General features: G+C 32.3%; 1 protein-coding gene across 1 annotated transcript; it reads right to left on the bottom strand.

The window, feature by feature from the left end:
- Positions 1–2,510: 2,510 nt before the first annotated feature.
- On the bottom strand, positions 2,511–5,334 carry LOC18047272 (wall-associated receptor kinase-like 2). The gene is made up of 3 exons (XM_024189145.1): positions 4,453–5,334; positions 3,871–4,011; positions 2,511–3,715 (listed from the first exon to the last, which is right to left on the bottom strand). Exons 1-3 carry the CDS (start codon positions 5,276–5,278, stop codon positions 2,511–2,513), a joined length of 2,172 nt encoding a protein of 723 aa, XP_024044913.1. The 5' UTR covers positions 5,279–5,334.
- Between the last annotated feature and the right edge of the window lie 6,642 nt (positions 5,335–11,976).

Here is an 11,976-nt window from a genome sequence, read left to right as displayed (position 1 = left end):
ACAAGTTCTCCTCCGTATATCTTCCAACTTTTCTTTTCTTTTCTTTTCTTTCTTTAAGAAAACGTGACTTTCATTAAGGACCAATAATAATAATAATATAAATAAGAGTTATATCAAGTTTAAGTACAGTACATAAAACAAATTTTAAAATCAAAGGAGACCAATTTGTTTCTCAAATTAAGGGAAAAAGAACACCTACGTTCTCAAAGTTCGAGGAAATAGTCACAAAAAACCCCAAATTTTCAATAATTGACGCCAAGATTCCTTTTTGACAGTGATATCCTTTGACTTTTGACGCCAAAATTTTATAATAAATAGAAATATGGCATCAAAATAAATGTAATAATATATGCATTTTAAAATAATTTTAATATTTAAAAAATATTTTAATATTTTACAATCTATTAGACTTATTTTATTATATTAAAGTAATTTTTAATAATAAATAGAAACATAATATTAAAAAAATAAATTAAAAATTAAAATTATTTTGAATATTATGTAAAAAATAATTTTGATCTTATTAATAGGGATATTATTTGTTAATTGAAAAATTTATTTAACCCAAAGATTTATTTAAAATCTTTATAGTAAATACAAATATATTATTAAAATAAATATAATAATTTAAAATTTTAATATTATTTTAAATTTTAAAAATAATTTAATATTATTAATCTACTAGATAGATTATATTATTTATATTAAATTTGTATTAATTACAAAAACTTTAAAGTCAATTTTCTAATTACTAAATTCAAAGGATAATATGGTAAAAAAAGAATTTTAGTGTCCTTTTTAAAAACTTAGGAGTTTTGCGATCATTTCCTCAAACTTTAAGGTGTAGGTGTCCTTTTTCTCAAATTAAAATCTAAAGAAACACTAGAGGAACAAACCTTAGCTACTATAGTTCAAATACCCCCTAGTGTCCGATAATACAACAAAACACAAGAAAACACAATTCTAACAATAAAATGCAAACAAACAACCAAAAAAAAAAATCCACAAAATGCAACAAAAAAAACCAACCTTACGATTCACTAGAAAATCTCTCAATAAGCCCTTGACCTAGGCCATCAGAACTTCGCCTGAGGTCATCGGAACCTCAATGTACCACTATTAAAGCCCTCAACAGCTTCAATGTAGTCATACTATTCCAATCCAAATACTGACACAATCCCGATCTGGACATTGAAACAACACCGCCTATGTAGACCACCGTACGAGCAGTATAAAATCTTACAAAACAACAAAACATAAAAACGTACAATAACAGAAGCAAATACAAAAATAAAACAAAAGAAATATAGAAGAGAAATAGAAAATAAGAAAAAAGAAAAGACCTACTGGTTCCCTCCCCGGCCTAAACTCCTTTAGCATAATTTTTTGCTATAGTGATGGGCAATTGGCGACATGGTGGCGAGAGGTAGCAGTGGAGAGGTGTCGTTGGTTCGCGGCTACGGTGGCTGGAAACAAAGAGTTGAAAAATAGATTTGAAAGATTGGAGGTTTGAAAATGTGATGGCTGTGTAATTCAGGCAGGTTGATTGATCAAAGCTGGTGAATTTTAGCCTGTGGCAGAAAGGGTCTTAGCACAGAGAGAGAGAGAGAGTTTTTGATTTACCTCTAGTTATCTCTGGATATCATTTTTAACCAATAATGATTGTGACCCACCAATTAAGTTTTGAATCTCAAATTTTATATGTAGTTCATGTATTGGATAATAAATTTTATAATTGATAAAATAAATATTTTACTATCTACTAGATAAATATCACATCCATTAGAACTCAAGTTGGGATCCCCTTAGCATTACTCTTTTATAATGCCTCCATGTGAAGGGCGTAAAGTGATAAGGTACTGTGGGAAGTAGCATGGGCCTAATCTAGATAAATTTAACTCTAATAAAATATTAGAAAATTCATGGGTTTAAGCCATACTCAAAATCTAACTAAAAAATTGAGGATCGTTCAAACTTTACATATTTGACCTAAGATGCACTCACAAATGATGTAGGGTATTTTATCTATCAATTTGCATTGATCTTTATTTCCTCCCATCTTCCTTTTGACTTTATTTCACTACCAAGAAAGTCCTGCATAACAATAAGCCAAAAATTCCAACATGCTACTCTGGAGTTTATTTAACGTTGGCCCTCTTAAGTGCTCAAGTTGTTCTCTCCTATTTACTCAGAGATATTAGGTGGCATAGTGCTAAAGTGCTTGCACTTTAGACCGAGAGATCATATCATCTTGCATTTGTAAACTTCAACTAAGAAATTAATTTCAAAAGATTTTTCCTTGATCTCCTCTATTTGCCTAAAAAAGAAAAAAAGGAAAATGCAGCGCATGCAATGAAATAGTGGAAAATTTGATTGAAATGACTTGGAAGTTTTTAATTACAAATGATGGTACCCAAAGAAACTCTAGCGATACAAGAATGATAATATTGGAAAAGTCTCACAATCTTATTTATGAAAGACAAACAGTTTCAAGGCAATTCTTCTCTTTATCACCATTTGTTTGAAATTAAAGGGTCGGCATCTACAGAAACTGAGACACTATTTAAACTTGACCCACTAGAAGATGAATTTCTTCCGAAATCATGTCCAATAATGTCACCATCCACAAAATCAGTCTCTTCACAATTTTGCTGCAAAATGGAAGCTCCAATTGATTCTCTTATACCCCGTAATTCAAATGCCACTTCTTTCATCGTAGGTCTCTTTCTCCCATTCAAGTTCAAGCATCTTTTGGCAAGCATAGCAACGGTAATAATCTCTTCTTTCTCAGCTTCCTTAAGAACTCGATCATCAAGGACTTCAAACAGACGGTTCTCTTTCATTGCTTGGATAAAATATCTTGCTAAACTCTTATCTTCTTCAGCGTCAGTTGAACGGATAGGTTTCTGTCCAGTTAAAAGCTCAACAAGAACTACACCAAAACTATAAACATCACTTTTTTCTGTAAAATAACTTGACCGAAAGTATTCTGGATCTACATATCCAAAAGTTCCTTGTACTTGAGTGGTCAAGTGAGTTTGATCAATTGTTATAGATCTAGAAGCCCCAAAATTTGAAACTTTGGCTTGATATTTATCGTCCAAAAGTATGTTTGCAGACTTGATGCCTCGATGATAAATAGGAATAGATGCAGCTGAATGCAGATAAGATAGAGCACCTGAAACTTCAAAAGCAATGGATAAATACATTTCCCATGTGATTGGAAACTCCTCGGATCGATAGTGTATGTATTGATTGAGACTTCCATTTGGAATAAATTCATACACCAAAAGAGGAACTTCTGTCTCCAAGCAACATCCCAACAACTTAACAACATTTCTGGGGTCAATTTGAGATAAAATTACTACCTCATTGATGAATTGCTCGAGATTTCTCTCATCCAATATTTTAGCTTTTTTAACCGCCACAATTCGTCCATCTACTAACATTCCTTTGTATACAATACCTTGACCTCCTTGACCAAGGATTCGATTGGCATTGTAGTTGTCGGTGGCTTTCTCCAAGTCTTTTGAAGTAAATAACTTCATTTTCTCAATATTACCTTCATTGGAAGACAATTCTTGTTGTAATAATAAACCACCATTTTTTTTAAAGAACTTATGCTTGAGCTTGATTTCCCTTCTTCTTTTTGTAAACTTGTACAACCACCATATTCCAATGAGTAGAAAGAATAACGCAAGCCCACCACCGCAACCTGCGGCTCTCGAGGACAATAATGAAAGATATCATGATAGGAAAGATATCATCAATCTAAATGAACGTATGAACACTTAGTATTTTCATTTGAAATATATGTTGAAAAATATTATTAATTTATTATGATGTAAAATAAACGATCGCCATGCATACCTATAATAATGAATTTAACCCGAGATTTGTTAGATCTGTTAGATTTGTTGAAAATTTTAATGCAACGATATGAGAGACGATTACAACCCTCGGGACAATTGGAGCAACTGTAGCCGCTTGAGATATTACAGATCAAGTCACATGCCCGGAAAATAACAAATAAAAATAAATCAAAGGGAAGATCAAACTAAATCATGGCTACAACTAAATAAAACTCCACCATTTTTAGTCTCTAATTCTCTGTTTACAAAGATAGTTACAGTAATGGGAAAACTTTACTCATTTACAGGTAATTCGATAGATATTTTAAAAATCAATAATTTCAATCATCTATTGGATGATAAATTTTACAACTCTTTTCTGATCATCTTACCATCCAACGGAGGACTGTTACATCATTTGACATTTAACTCTAGTAAACTCTAGGGTTCTCCAATAGCATTTTCCGTTTCTCATCACACTTATTGCTAATGTTCATACGGAAATAGCATCTAAATGCTCCTGGAGCACCAAGTCTTGTCGTTCGGATATTTTCTTTGAAAAAAAAAAAAAATTCTCTTTAACACATAATCCAACAAGTACCTGAGCAGTATGCTTTCTCTAGGTTGTAGCCAGCAGAGCAAAGACATAAATGGCCTGAGCTTAATTGTGTTAAGCAACCTGTTTTATCCGAATTACAAAAAATAGAATATGAGTTATATTCTTCAAAACAACTGCCTATCTTTTCTCCCCACTTCAACACTGCAGGAACTTCTCGTTGATCTTCCAAATCATGAGGATCTTCAAGGTACTTGCTGTTGACCCAATCTTCATCAACCAGGAAAACAGACTGACATTTCTGAGGAATACTTTGAGAAAACAAGTATGATTTATTTAGATTGAAAAGATGAGTAATATTTGGACGAAGGGGGCATAGGAAATCATAGCAAGCAGGGTAGACAGTAGGATCACAAGTACAAATCGACAGACACCCATCAAACACAGATGAACCGTTCCCTTGGTGATATCTCATTTTGCAGCCTATGGCAGCGAATTTATTGTCAGTCGAAAAGGAGAAAGGGGTACCTGATAAGTTGACGCCTTTAGCAATATTGCTTGTTCGCTTACTACTGCTGTTTAAAAAAATCGCAGGAACGTTGACTCTAACCGCGGCTCTTGAATCATTAGAGAGAATATCCACTAATTCTAGCCTGTTGACGCCAGGAAGAAAAGCTTTGGGAATGCCAGAAGGGTGATCGCAGATAACTTCGTAACCCTTGTCAAAGTAGCACCCTTCTCCGATTCCGAAGGGGTAGCTGATGCTGACATTTCCACATTCAGTTGGACAGGGAAATCTTTCTGATGCTATGATCGGCCTGAGGCGCAAAACAATAATCTGCAGCAACACCAGACAAAGATGCACAGCCATTCGCCGCTTAAACTCAGTTTTCTTTAGTTCAGAAAGTGCATGTATTAGCTCCTATATTAATTCAGAAACTTTTCTCACCGACTAGAAAGTCCTGCATGTTAAAGCCAGAGATTAATTTCAGATTGCCAATCTTGACTTTTAATTACTCTGGGCCCTCTCAAGTCTTCACCAAAGTCCAAAGACCATTCTCACATTCCAGTATTTTGTCACATCGTCAAGACGATCAGTACATCTTCAATTTAATAAATTCAGAGTCATGTATATGTATGTATCATATCACCATTCTTCAACTTTAATTTAAAATTAATTTCAACAGATTTTTTTCTTTCATCTCATATGACCGATTGGTGAAATGATATTGGATTCAGTTAAGTTCAGAATATAATATTTCATCATTATATAATTTAATTAAGATATGAAACGAAGCCATAGTTTTATTGGAATAAAATATAGATTGATTAGCTTCATTTGGATTAAACAAAATGTAGCCTTAATATATATATATATATATATATATATACATATTTTAATCTTTGGCAAATGTTCCTTTGGTCTATAAGGTTTGATTGAATTACACAATTAGTCATTATATTTTTTAAATTATTTATTATCAATAGGCTGTTCTCTGCCTTGATTCTCTGATGTTGTTGTCATTTCATTCTCTTCTAAGGTTCTTTCATTGCTGGAGCATCAAGTACATCAAACAAACGGTTCTCTTTCATTACTAGGAGAAAACATCCTGCAAAACTTTTATTTTTTCAGCATCAATTGAACGGATAGGTTTCTATCTAATTAAAAGTTCACCCCATTAAAAACTTAGGGATTAATTTTTATCCATTTCTCACCCCATTTCTAAAAAATATTCAAAATTCACGCCATTTGGGGTGGGGTCCGAAACCTGTAGAGAATTTTGCCATCGTTATAAAAGAACCACAAAAAAATTAATTAGAAAATAATTCATCTTCAAGATTTAGCTTTTAAATATAACAAAATTTAACTCCGCCGCGAGGTTTTGAACCTAGAATTTAAGCTAGAAAGGTTGCAAATTTGCTAATGTTCCATAGAGGAGGACTTGACAATGATAATTAAAATAGATTATATTCTTATAACAAATTCGAAATTTTAGTTTTTGGAAGTTTCAATCGGTTCAAAAATTAATTTTATGTCAAATCTGTTAATAAATATTCATTGTCACTACTAGAAAAATGGGCTACCATGACAGAGAATATCTATCATCCGACCCTGTTTATGACAGAGTTTTTATCTATCATTGTAGCCCCTCTCATAAATCCGTGACAATAATTTATTTATCACAGGTGTATGTGACAGCTTATAGCTATCACAAATGTGTCACAACAAAAGCAACATCGTTTTAATATTTTAGTGGTAAATTTGTTTTATTGTGAAAAAACATTTGGCGGGTATTATGAATTCAATTTTAAATTATGGCGTGTAATTATGTGTCGCAGCTTTATGATGCTAATATGGTGTCATGATGAGAATTTTTTTTAAATAATAATATTATTAAAAGACTTTTTAATTTTTTTAAAATCAAAATTTTTTAATATTTTAAATAATAATAATATTTTAAATCATTTTTAATATTGTTAAATTAGAAAATAATTTTTAATATTTTAAATAATAATATTATTATTTTATTATTTTATAAATTCCATTGAAATTTAAAAATCAAAATATGTATAAAATCAATACATCCAAATTATCTCAACGATATTATCAAAACATCACTAAATCATCACTTGAAATAACCATAACATTGTCAAAACATCATCTATTCAATTATCACAAATCTACATCCCAACACTACCATCTGGATCATTACCAGCATACAAAAACATCACAACACTATATATCATCTGAAACACTACCAGGCTGATCAAGATTCACTACTACTTAAGACTTTATCAAACAATATCAGCATACAAATTTCACTACCACTTAGACTTTATCAAGATTCACTATCATCTAGAACAATACCAGCATACAAAAAATTCACTACCACTTAGCTTTTTGGGCATCATATATTTAATCACTGGAAACTTCCATCAAATAGCATCATCAAAATACATGGTGAATCAAATCCACAATAATATCTCATAAATCATTTACAATATCTAATCACCTAAAATATCCAATCACCAACCCATCCTAGAAAAATAATTAATCCATAAAAAAAACATTGATGGTAAATTCCCAAAAGCCACCAACATCACCTGAAAAGCAGATGACATTAAGATGAGTACCAAAAAAATGCAAATTAACATATCGGCCACTTATAGTTAATCAAATTCATAAGGTGTCATCACACAGTTCAATAATCAAGAATAATGAAGAATTTCACACGTGTAACAAAAACCTATAATTACTAACAAAAATCAATGTAACTTCATTTTTGAACTCTTCCATTCCTTGTCTGGAACCTTTTGACAGCCTTTTAACTGTAATTTCTTGCCTTTCTATTTATGTACCATAGATCTGCCTATTAGTTAGTATAAAAAGAAAATATGATCTAATTTCAGTAGAATGCCACAATATTACCTTGGACATTGGCCCAAATCTAATTTCTCCCAGTTTATTGCAACTTGAGAAGTTATCTGTGGCCTTTGCTATACTGGCAAAAAATTAGATTCCCATAATTCCATCATGTAAGCTCATCATGTACTGACTATTACCTGATCACATTTGTTTTATGTATGAATTTTCTTTTGACCATAATTCCATCATGTAAGCTCATCATGTACTGACTATTACCTGATCACATTTGTTTTATGTATGAATTTTCTTTTGACCATATAATTCCCAAAGGTAATTAATTAGCCTACCAGGTAAACTGGTTGTCTGTTGCTTAAGTCACAACATGTGAGACTTAAAACTAAAATTTTGCTTCTGTTTACAAAAGGAAAAAATAACATGTAAACTTTTTATTAGCTAAAAAAGATGCTAAGTTTTTACACATGCATTACCTCTAAGGCATATTACCTTATTAATCTCAGCACTAGCAGCACCGTAGAGTTGCATTTTGAACAACCTGCAATCAGTACCACACTCTTAAGTCATTTTACATGAAGCTGCTGCCCAAACAAAAGAATAAATAAATAAATAAACAAAAAATAAATCATTTTGATACCATCAAAGAAAGCCGGCTATCACTAGTTCCTCGGGGAAAAATATTAGTTTCCAAAAGTTCAGAGCACGACTACCAACTAGTATTATTAGCTCAAAGAGGGAATATACAATACTTCTAAAGCGAAATTTACAAGAGAATAAAAATTTTCAATTGTTTAAGTAACATTTAATATTCAGTCTGGGCATTTAATAGTTGTTTCAGTTGGCATTTATCTGGAGAAAAGTAAACAAATATCTACGTACCTAGAGATTGCATAAGTAAGTTCTTAGCAATTCATATAATATCTACAAGAAGTAATTTATAGGAGAAGCCAACTTATAGTTACAGCTCTAATCACTAAGGCTTGAAAAAACCAAATTAATAAACTCATTAACACTTCAGACATCAAATAAATAGAAGTTATAATTATGTAACCTGGTACCCCCAAAGGACCTTGTAAGTTGGCTTTAATTTAACTTTATCGAACTCCATACAAGCATTCTCGAAGAAGTAGTTACTGCCAAAGGAGCAATTTGGCTTCAGTCAACTTAAATTGGAATCATAAAACTACAACAGTACTATGAATGTATTATAATACAAACTAGTAATATCCCAAAAATAACTAAATAAATAAATAAAACCAGCATTATCATAAGTGATTCAGGACTGACAATATAGTAACTAAGCTTAGGAGTTCATGAGATCCATCACTGACACAAGTTGCAAATCGTATTAAGTACATCCCAACAAGAGCTTGTGCCTTTTCTTGTTAAATGTCTTAATAATTTATAAGAAAACAAAATTATCTGCAAAGAATCAAAGCAGTTTATAAAGATTGTTGACATAATACAAAAATGAGAAAGAATAGCGTTGAAAAAGGGGCATTTGTTCCAAACAAACTTGATTAACTGCTTCTGAAAGGTGAATATCCTTACACCTATTTGTTTCAAGTGGCTAGAGAAGGTAGATAAAGATTGTGACAAGGACTGTTCATCACCAATATCAGCAAGAACTGAATCAAACCAAGGAACCTTTGCATATTCTGAAGATAAAACGTAAAGGCTTGCATATTGAGTAACCCAGTGCAGGTTATATAATAGTAGAATAATCACTTATATGAATAGCAATCAGATCGGTCAAAATTGTGACAAGGACTGTTCATCACCAATATCAGCAAGAACGGCGTTTAGATCACAGAAAAATCAAATCAAATCAAAAGAATATAATATAAGAAAAAGAGGAAGTAAAGACCTAGCTGAACTTGAGCGTGTTGTTCATCGGCAAGTAGTAGCAGCAGCAGATTAAAGAGTAAGGACGAAGACGAAGAGTAGAAATTTGTTGTCGGCAAGCAGCGCAGCAGAGGACCAAATTTTTTGTCGGCAGCGTGATTTTGTTTTTGTGTATGATTTGGAAATTAGGGTTTGCCAATTGAAGTGAAAGGAGAGTCTACCACTTATGATTTTTTTTTTTAAGATACGGTGTCGTTCTATGTCTAAATTAACCCATTCAAAACTCATCGTTTCATTAAATATTAATATGCTATCATGTGTATGTGATAAATAAATAAACTATCACAAATTTATCATGCCTTTATGATATATAAAAATTCTATCACGAATCTATCATATTTTTGTGATAAATGACTAATTTTTGAATATCTATCACAAAAATTCTGTCATAGTAGCTTATTTTTCTAGTAGTGTGTATATTTTATGCCATTGGTGAGTTTTGTTTAATTCCATAGTCCTCAATAAGTGGAAAAAAAGAGACAATATTTGATTTTCAGTAACACTACTAACCTACATAAAAATGAAAATCAAATGGGTCATTGGGGGCGTAATCCCCAATGTGATGAGGAATAAAAAATAAAACAATTTTATGAAATAATAGTAAAGTTTTATAGACCTTATACCCAGCATCTGGCTCTCACTCAAGTCTTCAAGTTGTTATCTTCTACACGTTCAAAAACAGTTGACAGTAAGCTACTCTTGAATCCTGCAAACTAATAAGCTACTCTTGACGTTGAATTAACGCTGGCTCTCTCTCAAGTCTTCAAGTTGTTATCTTCTACACGTTCAAAAACAGTTGACAGTAATTGGATACGCAAAAGTCTTAATTGCAAGAAAGATAGAAGAGGTTTCCTTGCAAATACGTACAATAATATTGAAAGGGAAAGAACCATTTGCAAATTAGATGGGTCATAGCTATAATTGTTAACGATTCCATATTTCCATTCCGTCTTATCTTTAATCTAAATGGCCTAATTTCAATTTTTATTGTAGGCAAGGGGACACCAGACAGGTCGTCAATTGGCATGTTTGGTTTTAAGAAATATGAGGAGAGAAGAGGAGAGGAAAAGAGAGAGGAAAGAAATAGGAAAAAAAGATGAATTCCATATCCAACCAAACAATGCAAATGAATTTGACCATCATTTACACTCATTTTTCCCTCATTCTTTCCTTTCTATTCCTCTCCTCTTCTATCATTTCTCCCAACCAAACATGGGCTTAAGGAATGGAGTCATTCCCTGCTTCACTAGCTTGTTGAGGTATCTTTGGTAGATATTTTACGGATGTATTTGTTATAGGGCTTCTTTGATATACCAGAAGGGGTCTGAAAAGATAATCATACGGTGCTGCTAGTGCTGCTCATTTGATAAAACTAACAAAAGTAGAGTGCGGGGCCAGGACAAAGTTTATAAAAGTGTGGCCTGGGTAACGAAATAAGTGAAAAAAAAAAAAAAAAGGTGAGACAAACGACACAGGTGTGGGTAAATAAATTTATTAAAAAAAAAGTGTCAGATTTGGGGGAAAAAAAGGGCTGAAAAAAGTTAGGTTTATACAATAAATAATATAGAGAAAGGAAATAACAACGCAGCTTACTGTTTCTATTGATATGATTTCAATATATACACAACTAAAGCTAGTTAATTATAGTAAGTACACAATTGCAGTTTAAAGTTATGAAAGTCGTATATACAAATGATAAAAAGGTTGTACAATTACACCGTGCCTTTGAGAGTATCTCTAATATGCCCCTGTAAGATGGCGCTACCATTTGCGACACCGAGCTTGGAACAAAGAAGACTTATTCGTTGATGAGATGGAGTTTTGGTGACGGCATCTGCTAATTGGTCTTGAGATGATAAATGAGACACCCGGAGAACACCATTTTGAATTTTGTGATGAACAAAGTGAAAGTCAATGGCTATGTGTTTCATGCGACAGTAATATACAGGATAATTGGTGCCTAGCTACATTATGGCGACAGATGAAAGTTTATTTACCCACAAAGATAATCTCATGCACACTAGCATGAGATTAGATACATAAAGAAGAATCTGATAGTAAAGTGAAAAATCCCGTCGATAGAAAAAAAGTTTCGAAGCTCAGTGTTGTTCCAAGAACGTGAGCTTGCTTAAGGCCAGAGAGTGCCTTTTTAAGTTAGCAAACATAAGTAGGATACGTGGGATCAATAAAACGAGGTAGCTGAGGCATAAATACCTCCTTTGATAGGTGCCCATGTAAAAAAGCATTGCTCACACCGAAGTTGTCGCAAATACCATCCTTGT

This window comes from Citrus clementina, unplaced genomic scaffold (genome assembly GCF_000493195.1).
Source record: "Citrus clementina cultivar Clemenules unplaced genomic scaffold, Citrus_clementina_v1.0 scaffold_3, whole genome shotgun sequence".
Classification (NCBI taxonomy): domain Eukaryota; kingdom Viridiplantae; phylum Streptophyta; class Magnoliopsida; order Sapindales; family Rutaceae; genus Citrus; species Citrus x clementina.
This window is presented reverse-complemented; position numbering and strand designations above follow the sequence as displayed.

Bases quoted from the DNA above. Each gene is read 5' to 3' on its own strand.
- LOC18047272 (XM_024189145.1), bottom strand. From the start codon at position 5,278: ATGGCTGTGCATCTTTGTCTGGTGTTGCTGCAGATTATTGTTTTGCGC. The intron at 4,012-4,452 runs GTACTTGTTGGA...TTTTCCGGGCAT, and splicing joins AGAGAAAGCATACTGCTCAG to GTGACTTGATCTGTAATATC. The intron at 3,716-3,870 runs GTATGCATGGCG...CGAGAGCCGCAG, and splicing joins GGTTAAATTCATTATTATAG to GTTGCGGTGGTGGGCTTGCG.